This window comes from Nuphar pumila, chromosome 5 (genome assembly GCF_984573655.1).
Source record: "Nuphar pumila chromosome 5, dmNupPumi1.hap1.1, whole genome shotgun sequence".
NCBI lineage: Eukaryota > Viridiplantae > Streptophyta > Magnoliopsida > Nymphaeales > Nymphaeaceae > Nuphar > Nuphar pumila.
The window spans coordinates 90,298,490-90,317,898 of record NC_143253.1 but is presented as its reverse complement, the minus strand read 5'-3'; the positions used below and the strand labels follow the sequence as shown (position 1 = coordinate 90,317,898).

The following is a 19,409-nucleotide window of genomic DNA, read 5'->3' as shown; positions in this document are numbered from 1 at the left end:
AGAGGTTGTTGTTTTATCCTTATTTCAATAAAGAAGCAATGTAGGACCCACATTGAGGTGGTGTCACACAGGCTTTTCTTTTAAAAATTTGAATTTTGAAAAACCCAAAAATATAGGAGCCTTGTCCCCTGGATTGGTGCCACATGTCACCTTCTCTCTTCTGCCATCCTTTGACATGTGTCAGTGTGGGGCCACCTTAAGATGCCGCCACATGTCATTAGTCATCCTCTTCATTTTATGCCACGTGTCAATGTCTACCATCTTCACCCTGTACCATGTGTCATTCCAAGGTCACCATGAGATGCCACGTGTCATGTGTTGTCCTGTTCAGAAAAAGTAGAACTTGTCTCCTCTGAGGTGGCACCATTTGAATTATGTCTCCTGCAAGTGACACATGTTACTCTCTCCTTTCCTCAGGAAAAGCAAGCGACACGTGTCAATCTCTGCTCCTTTCAGAAAAAGTAGAAGACACATGTCACCCTCTGCTCTTCTAAGAAAAAGCAAGGGACACGTGTCTCTCTCTGCTTTCTTCAGAAAAAGAAAATGACACATGTCATTCTCTGCTTAGAAAAAGTAGAGGACACATGTCATTTTCTGCCTCCTTCAGAGAAAGCTAGAATTCAAATGTTCAAACTCCAGGCTGAGGTGGCGCAAATCCTGAACTTCACCTTTTCTATTTTGTGTGAGATGGTGCCACGTGTCCCTTTCCCTCCTTTTCCTCCCTCTTGCCACATGGCATTGTAGGAGCCACCCTGAGGTGGCGCCACATGTCCATTCTCCATTCCTCCAGGGCCAACCTCTATTTGAAATTCAAATTCTCCTCTAAGGTGGCGCCATTTGAGAAGGCCTCTCCAGACAGCTGACACTTGTCCGCCACATGTCCAGACCTCCCTGCATCAGAAAAAGTAGAAAAACCCCCCTATGAGGTGGCGCATTTTGCTTCCTCCCTTCATGTTCTCCTGCCACATGGCATCGTAGGATCCACTCTGAGAAAATGCCACATGTCAGTCTCTCATTTCCTGCAGAAAAGTAGAATTTGAATTCTTCTGAGGTGGCACAGTCTGCTTCCTCCACTCCTATCCCTCTGACACATGTCAACCACCTCCAGAGATGGCGCCACATGGCATGCTCCTACTGCTTCCAACTTTACACCTCAGAACACCTTTTGAGGTGGCGCCAATCCAGAGTCCCACTTGGCTTCAAATTTTATTTTTATTTTATTTTTAATAAAAGTAGCCCACCATGAGGTGGCGTCACCTAAGGACTCCCTACAAAAAGCAATTTTGAATTTCAAACTCCAAGAGAGCACCCTCTGAGGTGGCGCCATCTGGGAGCTTCCTGCAGAGAAAATCAAGCAAACCAAATTTTGAAAAATTTCAAATCCTGCTGAGGTGTCTCACCCACAAAATTCTCATTTTTTTTTATTTTCTCAAAAATCAAAATAGCACCCCTGAGATGGCGCCACATGGAGGGCTCAGATTGAGCCTGTTTGAAATTCAAATTTTTTCAGAAAATCTATAAAAACAAGGCTCCACGCCCAGCATAGGGAGACCATATTTTGTGAACTTGAAAATTCGACCTATCTTTCCTAAAATCTGATTTTGAACTTTGGAAATCGCGCCCCCTTTGGCTCATTGGAGAAGGTGGAGCAAAGTTCATGCAGTGGCCAATTCGATTCAAGCATAGGTCGATTTTGGTGAACCATCCGAAGCCCGGAGCAAAAAACAAAGGAAGCTCGTGATAGCCGCCCCTTTCATGAGCTTCTACGCTGCGTAAAGAAGCAAGGTGAACTTCTTTTCCCCTTGATTTGATGCCATAATTCGATTCGGGAGTCGTTTGAAGAAAGAGCTCATCCGAGAGATGGATTGAGCTATTCTCATAAAATGACATATATAAAAATGTTTAATTATGCTTCATTGATGATTTTTAACATGCATGTAGTTAGCTAGGTTTAATTCGCATTTTATTTCATTCATTTAGTACATTTCATGAATTAATTAGGATTAATTTAGCATCCATTTCAATTCTGCTTATTTTCAGTAGGTCTCTGTTTTTGTCAGTTAGTCCACACGTCATTTCATGAATTTATTTTTTATTAAAAATCCCAAAAAAATCACGGAATGTGCTCTTAGGTATCCCTAAAATTGTGCCAAAAATTTGGAGGCATTTGAATTTTTTTACTGTGGTAAACATTCAAAATGGCAAGTCTGGTTTTGTTACCCGGGATGCGTTTTGAAAATCATTTGCCGACTTGTAAAATCGAGATATCCCTCATGGGAGATCTGATTTTCGATCCGAAAACTGTTCTGAACTCGGGAGAATATCTAGTTTTTAATATGATTTTATCAGATGTTTTTGATTTTTTTTTATGTCTGACAAAAAAACGAGAGTTCGGGACACGTGTCAGAGCCTTATTTGGGCCATGAGATCTTGGATCGACTTAAGGCTATGGTTTCTCTTTGTGTGTTGCTCCAAATCCAAAACTGTAAAAAATGAAAGTTATGTCCGAGGTGTCCTATGTTTGCATCTGAAAGCCTGTGATTTTTAGAATAGTGTTGATACTTTCTTCGGATTTTTCTTGTCAGTCCCCTGTTTGGTCACATTGGTCTGTTCTGTCAATTTAGGAACACAAAGTTATATTTTTATCCATGTTTATGTTGATCAAATGCCAAAGTCATGAACATGAAAGTTGTTCATGTGGGTGTCGTGAATAGCTCTGATTAATTTCATAAATTTCCATGGCTTTTTTATATTTTTCTGGCATTTTACATCAGATTAGGGTGATTTTTACCTCTATCAGAACTAAATCCCTGTTTCTGAACTCTCCATGGCTCAAATCCCGAGGCTGTAAAAACAAAAAATGTTCAATTTAGGGTCTTTTAGCAGTATGCAAAATATCAGAAGTTTCCATGGTGTAAATCTTGCATTATCATATTAGGCATTGCATTTGGTTCGGATCCATAGGCAAAATTCACCATTTTAGGACTTTCTTTGAATCGTAGCATTTAAATCATATCATTTCGTGATTTTTAGCATTCTAGGCTGTTTATCAGAGTAATTAGATGCTTCATACCAAATTTGGTGCAATTTAGAATCCATTTGAGGTTCGGATTAGCCATAATACCAAAACAGGGTCCCGCAGGACCCGGATCCAAGTGAAAAACAAGCGAAAATCGTTATTTTTGATAAATTGCAAAATACCAAATTCTGATTTTACAGCTTTAGTGTGTTTAGCAGTATGTCATCATGTCTCTTACTGCATTTTATCATCATTGGATTCAATTTGAATTTCGAAATCTCAATTTTACCAAGTTTTCCTTCAAAAACCCTGATTTTAAAGGTGTAACTTTAATTTTATGGGTATTTTGGTCATTTTGACCCCAATTCCGAATTTCAAACTATTTTCCACTGAATTCCCTGCATTTACATCATTTCAAATATCAAGGAAGCATGATCATAGGGTTTATATCCAATTAAATCCAATAATTTCATAATATTATTGGAAAATCTTGGAAAAACCCACATATTTGAGCTAACTTTATTTCAAGCTTGGCAGGGACATTCCAAAGAAGGAGCTGAAGTCTGCAAATTTCTTTTATTTCCTTTATTTAGTGATGTAATAATGTAAATTTTGGAATAAGAGAGTTAATTTCCTGCTTAGACTAGGATGCATATCATATAGTTTGAATTATGCAATATCCTGCTTATATGATTCATGCATTTTATTTCAAAAGCACTATGGATGTTCACGAATGGCACGTGCACCAACTCTTAGGGAGTTGATGGACTCGGTGGAATCCATATTTACGGCCCTAGTCGGAATATGGACGAGACCCAGATCCGTCATCTTTCTACTAGTCACATTGAGCCTACACTCTTAGGCTATCTTAAAATGCACATCATATTTCTGAAGTTTTCAAAATCATGTGCATCAAATCAACTAAGTTCTGAACATATTCATGGCCACAGTCAGAATATGTGAAGGATTTATTTGGACTTAATGCACATTTTCCAACCAATTCCTCAGAAAGTCCTTTCGAAGGGCATTCATTTACTCATGTCATTTGCATCATGAAATCATCGATTTTCCCAAGATTTTCTCAAGATTTTCTCAAGAAAACTTCATTCTCAAGAAATCGATTTCTCAAGAAATTCTAAGGATTTTTCAAAATCGGTTTTCCAAAGACAAGTTTCTCCATAGTTTTTCCTGGAAAATGTTATTTTCTTAAGAGCTTCAAAAGAGTTTTCTAATCTTTTTCCAAGATCAAAATCGATTTCCAAGTATTTCAAGGGTAAAATTCCCAGGATTTCAATTTCCCAAGTTTTGAATTTCCTTCTCCAATGAGCTTTCCTGTGAATTTCCATCATTTTCCTAAGAAAACTCTCAAAATCCAAGTTTTCCTAAGAAGTGTTTCCCTTTTCAAAGGTTCACCTTTTTCTCAAGAATCACTTCTATTTTCCCAAGATTTTCAACTATTTCTGATTTTTCCACACCTTTATGAACTTTCTTGTGATTTCAAAACCCCTTTCATTTGAGTTTCCTGAGAAATCGATTTTCACCTTTTCCCAAGAAATGCTTTTCAACTCCAAAAGTTTTCCTATGAATTTTCAATCCTCTTTCCAAATAAAATTTTCAGAGCTGGAGTTTTCCTGACAAGCATTTCCCTTCAAATGTTCACACTTTTCCTAAGAATTACTCACATTTTCTCAGGACTTCCAATCATTCATGATTTTCCCAAGTCTTTATAAACTTTCTCAAGATTTCAAATCTTTTCATCTGAGTTTCCTGAGAAATTTACTCTTTTCCTGAGAAATCTTTTCAACTTCAAATATTTTCCAAGCATACATCATGTTTTCCCAAGTTGCATTTTCCAAATCTCATAGCACATGCCTAAATTCTCTGTGCATTTAGGATAGAACATGATTTTGATGATTTAACTAAGTCAAGCACAATTTTGGTCTTTGGTTCGATTACCCCTGTTAAAGGCGGCAGGAACGGTCGAACCTCGTACCGACAGGTCGAGCCCCATCCTATGGATTTTCCCGCAATTTTCAAAAACGGAGGCGAGTATTTCAAAAACATTTTCCAAAATCCGGTCAAGTTTGAAGCGCGAAAGCGTTTCCTCTTTCTCTCTTCCGCAAGGAAGGGAAGACGGGGAAAAATTTCGCGACGATAACATATATTCTATAAAAAATAAACTCTTAAAATGAGCTCTCACAAATCCCATTTAAACCCCTTGATTATAACACTCTCACATAAGAGAGGACTCTAAAGAGGATAAAAAAGTAGATCTTTTACAAGAATACAACTTTTTATAGTAGAAAAAGTCAAAATAATCTCTTTATTAGATTAGGCCTTTACATGAGATTATGAAACTTGAGTTGTCTTAATTTTCTATCTCAATATTCTTCCAAATTCAAATAGATCATAAAGTGAAGCGTCAAGGCATACCTAACTATATATATATATATATATACACACACGATGGGTCAACATACACATGAGGTGAGGGTGTGATAATTAAAGTAGGTCAAGTTCATATGTGTGGGTTATAAAAAATGGGCTTTACATGAGATTTGTGAGAGCTCCTTTTGAGAGTGGCTTTACACAGGATTGCATGCCGCACATTTGCGGTAAAACGATTTAGCTAACGATAACAAAAGGTTAATTTTATTTACGCTTGCATGCTTATTCGATAAAAGGGAACTCCAAAGAAGGTAAAAAAAACTTTTGAAAGGACACAACTTCCCATGATGAGAAAAGTTATAGTCTCCTTATTAATTTAGGTCTTCACATGATATTAAAAAACTTTAGTTTTCATAGACTTCTTATTACAATATTCTTCTAAATCCAATCATATTATGAAGCAAAGAGGGTTTAGAATTTAATGCACACTTAACAAATCTCCATATTGACTTGAATTCATTAAAATTCTTATAAATAGTAAACTTTATTCGCCTTTTCCACAAATGCCTCATAGAGCTCAATTTAAAGTAATCAACCAATACCAATTGCTAACTTCTCTCAGAAATAAGTAATTGTTTTGTCATAAATACTATACAATGGGTCAACATACACATGAGGTGAGGGTGTGATAATTAAAGTAGGTCAACTTCATATGTGTGGGTTATAAAAAATGGGCTTTACATGAGATTTGTGAGAGCTCCTTTTGAGAGTGGCTTTACACGGGATTGCATGTCGCACATTTGTGGTAAAACGATTTAGCTAATGATAACAAAAGGTTAATTTTATTTACGCTTGCATGCTTATCCGATAAAAGGGAACTCCAAAGAAGGTAAAAAAAACTTTCAAAAGGACACAACTTTCCTTGATGAGAAAAGTTATAGTCTCCTTATTAATTTAGGTCTTCACATGATATTAAAAAACTTTAGTTGTCATAGACTTTCTATTACAATGTTCTTCTAAATCCAAACATATTATGGAGCAAAGAGGGTTTAGAATTTAATGCACACTTAACAAATCTCCATATTGACTTGAATTCATTAAAATCCTTATAAATAGTAAACTTTATTTGCCTTTTCCACAAATGCCTCATAGAGCTCAATTTAAAGTAATCAACTAATACCAATTGCTAATTTTTCTCAGAAATAAGTAATCGTTTTGTCATAAAGACTTCTTTGAGAACATAATTGGTTAATCAAAGTTGAATAACAGTCAAAACTTTGTCATAATCAACAACAGTGGAGACTTCTTTGTTTTTCCACACAAGGCATTTTTCAATACATGTGACAATATGGCAAGCATCTTCACTTGCCATAGACTAAAGCTCACGACACCATCAAATTTCTTAATATCAAACTTAAATATTGAAGTTGTCGATAATGTGAAATGACTATTTGAAGCTCTGATACCATTTTTTTAATAAATAATGAATAAAACAATAACAAAACACAATAAACATATGGATAACAACTAAAGAAGAACACAAGATATATGTGATTCGGTTATGACTTACGCCTGTGGATAAAGGAAAGTAAAGTTTTATTAAGATGGAAAAAATACACTCAAACTTGTAATGCCAAAGATCCCTAAAAAGCTCTCTAAAAAATATATTTTCTAGAAAAAAATCACTATGAAAAAGAGCTTAACAAATCTTATATAAAGCTCTTTTTTTATAATTCACACATATGAAGTTGACTTACTTTAACTCTGACTCTCTCATTTTATGTGTAAGGGAGGACACCAAAAAAGATAAAAAAAAAAGACTTTTAAAAGAACACAACTTTTCATGATAGAAAAAGTCAAAGTGGTCTCTTTATTAGATTAGGTTTTCATATGATATTAGAAAACTTTGGTTGTTATGGGTTTTCTATCCTAATATTCTTCTAAATCCAAACATATCGTGGAGCGAAGCAAGTCTAAAATTCATGACACACCTAACAAATCTTTATATTGACTTGAATTCATTCAAAGCCCCACAAATAGTGAACTTTCTCCGCCTTCTCCAAAAATGCTCCATAGAACTCAATTCAAAGCAATCGACTGATACCAATTGCTAACTTTTCTAGAATTGAGCAATTATCTTTTTTATGAGGACTTTTTGAAGAATATAATTGGTCAAAAAAAAGTTGAATAACACTTAGATCTTGATCATTAAACTCATTTTAATCATCACCAGTCATAGTAGAAAACTTCTTTGTTTTCCCAAATAAGGCATTCTTCAATATGTATTGTGTCAATACGATAAACATCCTCACTTGCCATAAGTAAAATCTCATGACACCATCAAATATTTTAATATCAAACATAAATACCTATGTTGTCCATAATCATGGAATGATCAAATGAAGATCTGATATTAGTTTGTTAAAAAATCATAAGTAAAACAATAGCAAAACACAACCAATAAAATTGATAACAATTAAAAAAAAGAACACAAGATATACATGGTTTGATCAATAACTTACATCTAAAGTAAAAAAGAAACAAGGTTTCACCAAGACAAACAAAAGAGAATATGCACTCAAACCTTCATTGTCAAAGACCTTCAAGGAAGCTCGCTAAAAAAAAATACTTTCTACAAAAAAGACACTCCTAAAATGAGCTCTCACAAATCTCATTTAAACCTTTTTTTTATAACCCACACATATGAGGTTGACTTACTTTAATTATGACTCTCTCATCGCATACTTTGACACTCTCATATAAAAAAAGACTCCAAAGAAGATAAAAACTAAGAATTTTACAATGACACAACTTCTTATGATAAGAAAAGTCAAAGTAGTCTTTTTATTAAATTAAATCTTCACATGAGATTATGAAACTTGAGTTATCTTGAATTTTCAATCTCAATATTTTTCCAAATTCAAATGGATCATGGAGTGAAGTGTCAAGTCACACCTAACTATATATATATATATATATATATATATATATATATATATATATATATATATATATATATATATATATATATATATAAATATAAAATTGACCTTTAGTGATGCTCAACTAAATTCTTTTACCGCATATGTGCAACATGCAATCGTGCATTAGAGGGTTCGATGCGAGTTAGCCGTTTGACCTTATGCCCATCTCTCTCTCTCTCTCTCTCTCTCTCTATATATATATATATATATATATATATATATATATATATATATATATATGGAATTGCAAGCTGGGGTTAGCACATTACAACCTTCAATAAAGAAAATCTGTAATACCCAAGAATTTTAAATGTATAAATTTAGAATTTTTATGTAAGTTCAGATTTGGGAACAACCCAAACTTGTCAAGTTCAAGTTAGATACGGGTTGAAACAAACCAGACCCGAGATATTCATTTTGAACCAGAGGTGGAGTAGTATAGACTCCAGAGGATTGATCCGTACTAGATTCAGATCGACTGAAAATCCAGAAAACTTGTTTAATCGAAAGTAGGTCGAGTACGTATGCAGGGTTTGGACCTCAATTCAAATGACCAGAGCCCAAAAGGGGCATTTATAAAAGAAAGTGAAGGAAACTGAGCAACACAAGAAATAAAAAGTTTTTTTGAAGGAAATAACGAAGAAGAAGATGGGTAGAATGGGGTTTTCCAATGGAGGGGGACCCCTAAGCTATTAGAGTTGCCATGTGGCAACCCCTTCTCTCTTTCTTCCCCTCTCCCTCTCTCTTTCTCCTCACACTGCTTATCCCTCTTTAACTCACTTCCCTCTTATATATATATATATCTTATCTTCTCCCCCTTTCACGAACACTACCTGAACTACCACCAATGCCACTGCCATTGTGGCTCATGACATCATCAGAGCCACTGCTGACCACCCCCATCGAACACCCTCCTAGTTTCTCTTTCCCATCCCACCACCACCGAACTTGCTCATGCCCTACCCTCGCCGGACCACCACTGCCAGCCTTCTCACGTCGTCGTTGGACTCCCCTTCGGCCACCACCTCAAGCTACCTCCCTTCCTCTCTCTCACCTAAGCTTTATCTCCCTCCCTCATTGCTATCTGCCGTGAAGGAGGAGGAGAAAGGAAGAGGGAAAAGAAAAAAGAGGAAGAAAGAAGAAGAGGAAAAGTGAAAAAAAAGAAAGAGCATAAAAGAGTATCTTCAACTCTCTCTCTCTCTCTCTCTCTCTCTCTCTCTCTCTCTCTCTTTGCATCTAGGTGTGCCACTGCTGCCCCAACCATTAGGCTGGGTGGGCCCAGCTGACGCCGAACAACAAACCTGATGTCATGGTTGTATTATCATAGCCATGTAGTTGCCATTGACTCGTGACTTATGCACATTACCTCAAAATTCATGTGCATTACCTTGAGTGCCATACTGTTACCACCCTACGCATATGTTGCCTCATGGACCGTATGCAGTTGCCCTCACTATCGCATGTCCCCTCGCATTGTCAATCCATCATCAGAGTATGTGTCATATTCAAAAAGTTCAAAAAATCTCTGAACAAAGGAAGCATTTTTAGAGGTATAATTCTTAAATCCTTATTGGGGCTCGGGGTATGATTCTCCTACTCTTACCGAGTTCCTAATTATGCATGAGGTGCATAAATATATAGTTATCAATGCTTTTAGAACCTAAAAATGGTCTTTTTATGGTTCATATAGTTCTAGAATATTTTATTGAAATAACTGAAATTGGGTTTGGTGGATGGGATGTATAATCGTAGAATTATTATTAGAAATGTGTTGTTTTATAGGTTATACATTAAACATTAAAAGATAAAAACCTGCATTTAATTGTTAATTTGTTGCATGTAACGATGGACCCTAATTATATGTTATGTGAGCGCATGCCATGAGGCATACACATGGAATATATATGATATGTGTATGCTCAGGGTGTATATCTTTGTTGTAGTTATTTTTCTAAGGTTGAACTCTCATTATGGCTCATTCCCTTTGCGAACTGTGTCCTAATATACACTCGTACTTTTGCGCAGGTGGGCCGCCTAGTGCTTAGTTCAGTTAGAGCATCACTATTGATAAGGTTGAGCATCATCGAAAAAAATCAAGTAAATGAGGATATTCACTAGGTACATGTTTGGGGTGATTTAAAATATATGAATGTGATACATGTATATGTAATTGATGCGCATATACAAACATTGATGTGATGTAATACATACATATGTAGTTGAGGCATATATACGATTGTTGATGTGATGTGTTATGTGCATATGCAGTTGAGGTATACATACCAATGCTTACGTAATGTGATGTGTGTATATGCCACCATCATGTATACAAATAAATGCAATGTATGTTTACAATTATATGCAATGTATGAGATGATGTAGAAAATTAGACGAAATGTATGGATGCATGACTTATAAATTAACTGCATAGGATTGATTACACATATTAGAAGATAATTGCTTATGGCAAATTTTATATATATATATATATATATATATATATATATATATATATATATATATATATATATGTGTGTGTGTGTGTGTGTGTGTGTGTGTGTGTGTGTGTGTGTGTCTGTGTGTGTGTGTGTGTGTGATATATCTATAATGCTTTGAATTTTCAAGTATATAATGGGCATTGATTCATTATGATGGTTTCAAAAACCATGTGATGCATGTTTGACATTTGCTAATATAGCAAATAGTGGTTTATAAATATGATGCATGTTCGAAAAACCTGTTTCATATTGGGTATTGACCCAAATATTTGTTTTGTATACTGAAACTGTGATTATGTTTTAAATCTTGCAAGTATAAGTATAATTTATGCACGAGGTACATGGTCAAATAACATGAATTTGATGGGTATTGATCCAAGTGTTTGTTTGTATGTTAAAATTTATATCATTCAAGTTAAAATATGCATGTGTGTAGGATATGATGCGATGCATGAAGTGCATGGACGAATGACATGAATTTATGGGCGTTAACCCAACTTATTGCTTATTGTGTCAAGTTTCTACTATTTGTGATTTAATTTATAATTTTGACATATGTGATGCATGATATGCATGAGTAAATAACATAAAATTTATGGGTATTGACCCAAGTGCAACTGCTGACGTGATATTGCTTAGCATGCACATTTACTGTGTGAAATGGCATGTATTGAAAAAAGTTATCAAAAAATAAGAAAAGTTGCACTAATTAGTCATACTTAAAAAATGAGATGACATTGACTCGTACTATTAAGGTCGAGCAAGTGGGTCAAATGTGAACTTGCATCTGCACCAACCCCACGAAAATTGTGATCCCATCAGACATGGACTAAGGCAGTTTCATCAGGTCAAATGTGAACCCTTTCCTTACTATAATGGTTCAAGGAGACTGCGTGCTCTGATATATGGCAGAGTTAAAGCTATAGTTTATGCTGATAATAGTGTGCCTACGTTATTCCAATTTAAGGGACAATGTGATGATGTGTCCCAAACTCTAGTGATAGTCTCTTGTTCTTTAAGAGATTAAAATGTGAAAAATATAAATTATGTAAATGAATACTCTTAGGGAGACTTGAGTACCCATAATTGGTCGGGCATAGTGCCCTAGATAAGAAGATAAAATTTAGTGTTCGGTGTTTGCAAGCATAGCATAAATTGCAAAAGAAAGTTAAATGAAAAGAAAAAAACTCATGCATAAGGTAAGTCATGACATGTCTGCATAAACTGTTTATGAGTATGTTCGTAGGTTTAAATATGATACCTATATAATTTTTTTCCTGAGGTTTGTAAAATCATGATTACATGCTTAAATGAAATAGATGTTTAATTGTATATAGTAATTTGCATATGAGTGTAAGTCTATGCTTGAATGATTTGTGCGCATAACTATATGCGCGAATACAAGCACATACGATTATATGTTTGAATTATAAGTGTACATAAGAGTATGAATGAAGTATATATTTTACTTACGCATAAATTTGTGTGTAGGTTGTATATGTACTTATGCATAAAAATATGTGTAAGCTATATGTTTATTTATGCAAAGATGTGTATAAGATTATATGCTTATGTATGCATAAATGTATGTATGCATTATACGTTTGATATATGCATTTGTTTGTTTATGTATGCTTCAAAGTATGCGTGCATTTGTGTCACATCATCATAGTATGATATAAATGTTATCTAGGTTATATTGTAACTGCTATCTTTTATGTTGTTTGCATTTTAAATCCTAGTAGGGGTTTGTAGAATTGTGCTGAGTCATGATGTGTTTTACGCTATTTTTTTTTTTACTTTTCAGCTTCATAGAAGTAGGCGAACAAATGTCGATGCATATGAAAACTGTTGTGTTATGTCGATGCACATGAAAACTGTTGTGTTGGACTGGACTGTACTCTTCTGTTTCTTTTTGCGTTTTTGTATATAAACTCTGAGATTTCATTTATGAAGTAAATGAAATCATTTTATAATATTCAAATTTTTATGATTTGATTCTAACTCTGCGACGCGTTCGAGCTTGTTAATAGTTTTAAATTAGTTCGAAAAAGTCTTTGGTTGTATTTCAAAATAAGAAATATTTTTCTTGAGTTAAGGTGGGGCATTACAAAATGAGTCGATGAAACCCCTAATTGAAACTCATAAGAACATGCCATTTTAATCAAATCTAACCCCATCAATGAGTTCAACATAGTTAAAATAGTAGGAATTGACCCTTGGATCATATTATAAAGTATATTTAATGCAAAATAAGCATATCTATAATGACATAGTGTCATCCAAGAAAAGCTTCTCAACAAAAAAGGTCCTAGATGCTGACAACAAAGTGAATCACCAAAATTGTCCAATTGAAAAATAACCCCAAGTCAAAAAAGACGTCTAGTCATTTTGGTGGGAGTTTTTTTTTTCGATAAGCCAAGGGACCACCTCCACCGGGGACTATACGCTTCAATCTTGCGGCAAGGGATGCCACTCTTGTTTGTGGTGACACTAAAAGAACAGTCAAGGGCTTTTTGATACTGCCAAACAAATGGTACTGTGCATTCTATCTAAACACATTTTAAATAAAATTAAGAGCATAATTAAAACTAGGTTTTATGCTCCTATGGGCTCCACGCACCTTGCTAGGGCAACTCAATTTGTCTTGAGATGGACATCTCAAAGTCGAAACCTGTTGGGTGCAACCCATGTGCAATCCGGAGCACAGAAAGCTTTTCTGGTGAGCAGGGGAGGGTACCCATGGAGTTTTAAACTAAGAACACCGAAACAAGGCAATGGTCAATGTTGCACCTCTCAGTGACCCCAAAAATCGGAACCCCAACATACGGAACATAAATTTTTTTTTGAAGTTGAAAAAAAATAATTCTATGACGCACCAATTGCATCTAAGTATGGATCTCATTTGAGCATGCTTGGGAGGCCTTCTAAGGCTGTTTGAAAGGACAGATGCCACTCAACTACCAACTTTTTGTTTTCCAAGTAAATTGCATACTGGTCTCTTCATGAAGAGGCTTCATCACCAGTTTTGGATCTTTCATGTGCTTTTGGGATCTCTAAGTGCAAGTTTGCAAGGCTCTTTGATTCTTGGATTTTCTTAGCTTCTTGTTGTTGCATATTACAATCACAACATTTTCTCAAGTTTAGTGAAACATAAGACACCCAAGTTGTGATTGTGACTCTCACTTGAGAATATTTATCCCTTGAATTTTGTAATCATTCATCATAAAAAAAATGTAAAGATTAATTGTGACCAACAATCACAGCTTTTGGAATCTCAGCTGTGATTGCTCATCCCACATACGTGCCTTTGTTGTTAATTAGAATATGGCACTTTCTTGTAAGACTCTCTCTCTCTCTGTGTGTGTGTGTGTGTGTGTGTGTGTGTGTGTGTGTGTGTATGTAGTTAATGATTCAGTTTTTGCATTTAACAATGTGTAGTAAATGATGCTCACCATGGAAGTCTCTAGTAAGTAAAACCCTATTCATCTTGACTACTCAAGAGAAGGTAGTGGAGGTCCCTTCTGTCTTTTACATTATTTGGTCCTTGTCTTGTCTTCCCACGTCGCTGAAGAATATGGACACACTGTAGACATATCCAAAGATTCAAAGTCAAAAAAGCAAAATTGAAACAATTGAAAAGATGACTCTTTTCAATCCCCATAACTCAATTATGTAGCCACTTGCTTTACAAAGTTACACATCCAACAAGTAAGATGTATTATACAGTGATTCCCTTGGGCCAGATAACATATACCATGTATGTGCTAACACTCTTTTTCTTCTCTTTTCTTTTCATTCTTTTGCTTTATCAGTACTAGTCCTCTTTATTGAGAATGTTCTTAACCAATTTCTCTTGCTCTTTGCCGCTTCTGATTTGGTAGCCATGTGGCAATTGCTTTCCATATTGGACCTCTTCCATCTCATAAGCTGGAAGAGATAACCAATCTTCTTTTGCCACCTAAGCGTTCCACGTGGCTTTGCATGCTCTACCACAGTCTTGGACTTCTTGTTTGGATTGTGGCTGCAAGAGAAATCAACAGATTCCCAAGAAAACCTTGGGCTTGCTCCATTTTCCCATGATGCTTTACCATTGTTCTCAAACTTGATAGATATAAAAGAATCTGCATAATTAAACATACTTTGTATCACCATTAACAGAAGTCATCTCTCTCTCTCTCTCTCTCTCTCTCTATATATATATATATATATATATATATATATATATATATATATATATATATATATACATACATACATATAATGGTAATGGCAATAATTTGATCTGCTTATAAAGATTTTGCTTAAGCAGTATGTCATATGGTTGGCTTCAGAGCGTGGAATACTTTTAGCTGGACAATTAATTAAGACATATACCAAACTTGACAAGTCCTTTTCGAGCCAAATTTCTGAAAGATTAAAATTTAAATCACTTAGATTTCATGAGGCAACCAAATTGTTCAAGATACAAATGTTATTAGTCCCTTTAATTTCCTAGCAAGCTTAGGATACAGATGGTAATGAAACCATAGAAGGTAAATATTGATGATCACTTTAAGCAATTGGTTGTTTACCATTCACTAGAGGAATTTGATATCCAGTTATCAAGTCCAGTAATGACACAAAGAAAATGTCTCAACCAAGTTCAAGTTTATGACTAGTTTTCTAATGGCAAGCTCAAGGCTTTGGGTGAGCTCTTGGTCAGCAACAAAAACTGAGATAAGTAGTTCTCAAACAGAATATATGGGGAGTAAAACCATAACTAGGAAAATATCAGGGAAGAAAAATCTCATGATATTTTGAAAAGCCTAGTTTTTCTTTGGCAAGTCTTATCAACATATCAGTATCTAATGAAAACATAAAATATTTGTAAAAAAAAAAATACGAATAATATACAACAACTGTGCAAAACATGATTTTATTGTGTTGATAGCAGGTTAAAACATGATATTTTCAAAACTATCATATTTTTGGTATATTATAACATTTGAAAATACCACAATAGAACATCAGTAGATATTTGTGAGCGTGAATAAAACATGTAAGTAAAAGAAATATATCAGTTGAATTGAGCTAAGCAAATTTAAAAGGGGGAAAACTACCAAACCGTTAAGCCAGTGTACCTTCAAGACTGATAGAAGCATCCAGGTCAGTAACGTCAGATTTCCGGTTTCTAAATTCGAGGCGGTGGAGTAAGGAGCCCAATGCAGATACCTTAGGAAGGGAATATGTCTTCCTTGGAAAGACCTTTTTAGATGTATCTCTACACGATGCATAGTTCCCTTGTTTTGATGCCAGAATGAGAAGCCTCTCTCTCAAACAAAGAGCACATATTCCAATTACAACCTCTGTGGGGTGGAAGGAACATCTTAGGACTTCCTCAACATATACATGCTTCATGTTGTGAAGAAGGAAATAGAGAGGCTGTTTCAACCAAAACTCTCAAGTGCAGACATCATGAAGAGATAAGCCCTTGTGTATATATATACACATGGTAATAGCACGAAAGAGCAAGGGTGGTGCCAACAGCCCAATGAAGTCAGAGGGGTTACCCATAGGCCCCCATTGTTTTTTGCTCCCCAAGGATTCATTAAATAAGAACAATAAAGAAAGAAGCACATATTTTCCTTCCCCACAAATCTTCTTCCTTTATTTCGTAACAATAATTCCTAAACAAGAGGCAAGAACCTATAGAGAGAGAGAGAGTAATGGAAAGTTCAATTTGACAGAAGAATGTAAGTATAGGTGAGTAAATAAATAAATTAAACAAGTGATGGATCCGACAAATAAATCCTCACATGGGATGGGACCACCTTTGTGTGTTTGGTCGGCCTTTAATTCTGGTCCATCATAATTCAAAGAGTCAGTGCAATGTTGGACAGCTATTCACTTGCTACACAGCTTATATCATCCCCCCCCCTCTCTCTCTCAAGTGGTTACCGGAAATATGGATCTACTTGCAAAATACCACACTCAAGGCTCTCAGAAAACGATCAAAAAGTAGATTGTTTGCCTTTGTCATATATATATATATATATATATATATATATATATATATATATATATATATATATATATATATATATATATATATGTGTGTGTGTGTGTGACAAGTGTTTTAAAAACAATATTTAGTGGAGATCAAAGACCGCCACAATGTCTCAGCGAAAACAAGGGATTTAACGGCAGTCATGACTGCCGCTAAATCCCTTATGCATTATAAACACGTGTGTTGCTGACCGTGCATGCACATCCGGCGTACTGTTGAACTCAACATTATGCCTTACTATATATATATATATATATATATATATATATATATATAAGAGAGAATGAGTACCAGTCCAATGAAAATCCTTCCAAACCTACCCAATGGACGTTTTATTAGATTTTTGATATTTTTTTCAAAATTTTGACCATACAAATGTGATATATATGCTTGTTTTTATAGGAATCAGTTCTTGGAGCATTTTATTCTGATGCATGGATAGGTTTTTATAAGTTTCAAAAATCAATGGCGCACAATTTTCATAATTTTTTGAGGCTCCAAATACCATTTTTTATATCTAAAATTTATGACCCAAGTGTCGATTTCTAGTAAATCAATCATGCTGAACACATTTGTTAGAATTTTGAAAAAAAATACCAATTTTTTTTATTGGGTAGGTAATTTGGGACCGTTTTCATTGGGGAGGTTTTCATCTCTCTCTCTCTTTCTATATATATATATATATATATATATATATATATATATATATATATATACACGAAAAGTGGTTCTAACCTACCACGAGAGCAAACAAATGTTTTCAGGTTGTTTTTTTTCATAAATCTGACCATGCAGGTATGTTCAGCATGCAGATTTGCTATAAAAAGATACTTGGATCATGTTTTTTCAATAATGATTTTTTAAACCTTGAATATTTAAGATCTTAGACCATTAATTTTTAAACCTTATAAAAACCTGCCCGTTTGCCAGAATCAGACGATCCAGGAGTCAATTCTTATAAAATTAAGCATGTAGAACATGTCTATATGGTCATATTTAAGGAAAACATGCAAAAAAAACTTTCAAAAGCTCAGTAGGCTGGCGTTAAGCCAGAAAAGTGATATGCAGCTACCACCTACTATATATATATATATATATATATATATATATATATATATATATATATATATATATATATATATATATATGTATAGGTTGCCCCCAATAGGAATTGAACCTGAGATCCTTTGGTTATGACAAAGTAGTATTGAATTGGCTTTCTTAGTACATTTAGATCGCACAGAAGGGCAACTGTTTTGACAGTAGAACTTATTATCAAACAATCAACATAAGGCATGCATGTTTGATGTGTGGAATAACAGTTCTTAGCAGAACATGTTCGGATAGAATTTTGCTCAATCGTCAGAAGATTTTGATATGACCACACCCGCACGCATATATACATATATTAAGCCTCAATCTTTACCATTTTATTTAATAGAGTTTTAGTTTTATATGATATTCTATACTTTACAATAGCATGTTTCGATAGCTATGGTCAAGTTCTATTGTGACAGCAAAATAATTTAGATGTAGCTCAAGGTTGATTAACAGGTATAAGTAAACCAAAATTTTATCTCATATGTGTTTGTGTATTTTTTGGTACAAACGTTTGTACCTGCAATCTAGTAGAAAATACTATTCTTTTCATATTTTTTATGCTTTTATTGCAGATCTGACCTTGTAGTTGTGATTTATATAGTTTCTTTAATAGAAAACTGGCTTTAGTTCATGTTTTTGCAACATGTAAGTTGGATTTTCAAAGACTTCAAAAATCAATGGTCAATGATGTACCAAAATTTTATGACTGAAAAAAAACATATTTTTACATCGAAAAAGTTGATGTAAAGGGTAATCCTTGACAAACATACCATTCTGAAGACATTTATGAGTTTAGATTGAGGATACAACTTGCACCTATGATTTTTCAACTAGATAGTACATGCATTATAGACCATATATGTACACTACAAGAAAAATGCGTAATGGCGACAGATGCTATCCATCGCTAATCCGTCGATGTACATGTTTACGATGAATTTTGCGACGGACTAGCGATGGATATCATCTGTCGCATAACCCTAGTCGCTAAATTACGACGGAATTTATCTGTCGCCAATCCGTCGCTATGTTGCGATGAATTAGCGACGGATCATGTACGTCACGAATTCATCGGTAAACGGAGACCAATTTGGTTAATCGACGAAATTTAATCTGTCGCTACCATTTATCGACGGATGAATATCCGTCACTAATTTTCGTCGCTAATTAGAGACAGAGTAACGATGGCTTAAATTCCACAACAAACTGACGACTACCTCAAATTGGCGACGAAACAACGACGGATATTATCCTTCGCTACTCCGTCGCTAATTTGTTATAAAAATTTTAAATATTTTTTTAAAAATATTTTAAAAATCGAGAAAAAATTCTCGTACAATTCATAATCCTGCTTATAAAAAAATAGTACA

The 19,409-nt window shown here is 34.7% G+C and overlaps 1 protein-coding gene across 1 annotated transcript; it reads right to left on the bottom strand.

Annotated features, from left to right (window-relative positions):
• Nucleotides 1-14,516: 14,516 nt before the first annotated feature.
• On the bottom strand, nt 14,517-16,454 carry LOC149837799 (uncharacterized). Its single transcript, XM_090007495.1, has 2 exons — nt 16,013-16,454; nt 14,517-15,013 (listed from the first exon to the last, which is right to left on the bottom strand). Exons 1-2 carry the CDS (start codon nt 16,287-16,289, stop codon nt 14,685-14,687), a joined length of 606 nt encoding a protein of 201 aa, XP_089863621.1. The 5' UTR covers nt 16,290-16,454; the 3' UTR covers nt 14,517-14,684.
• Between the last annotated feature and the right edge of the window lie 2,955 nt (nt 16,455-19,409).

Excerpts from the sequence above, each read along its gene's own strand:
- LOC149837799 (XM_090007495.1), bottom strand. The coding sequence starts at position 16,289 with ATGAAGCATGTATATGTTGAGGAAGTCCTAAGATGTTCCTTCCACCCC. Across the intron at positions 15,014-16,012 it reads TGCTTCTATCAGTCTTGAAG|ATTCTTTTATATCTATCAAG; the intron begins GTACACTGGCTT and ends TTAATTATGCAG.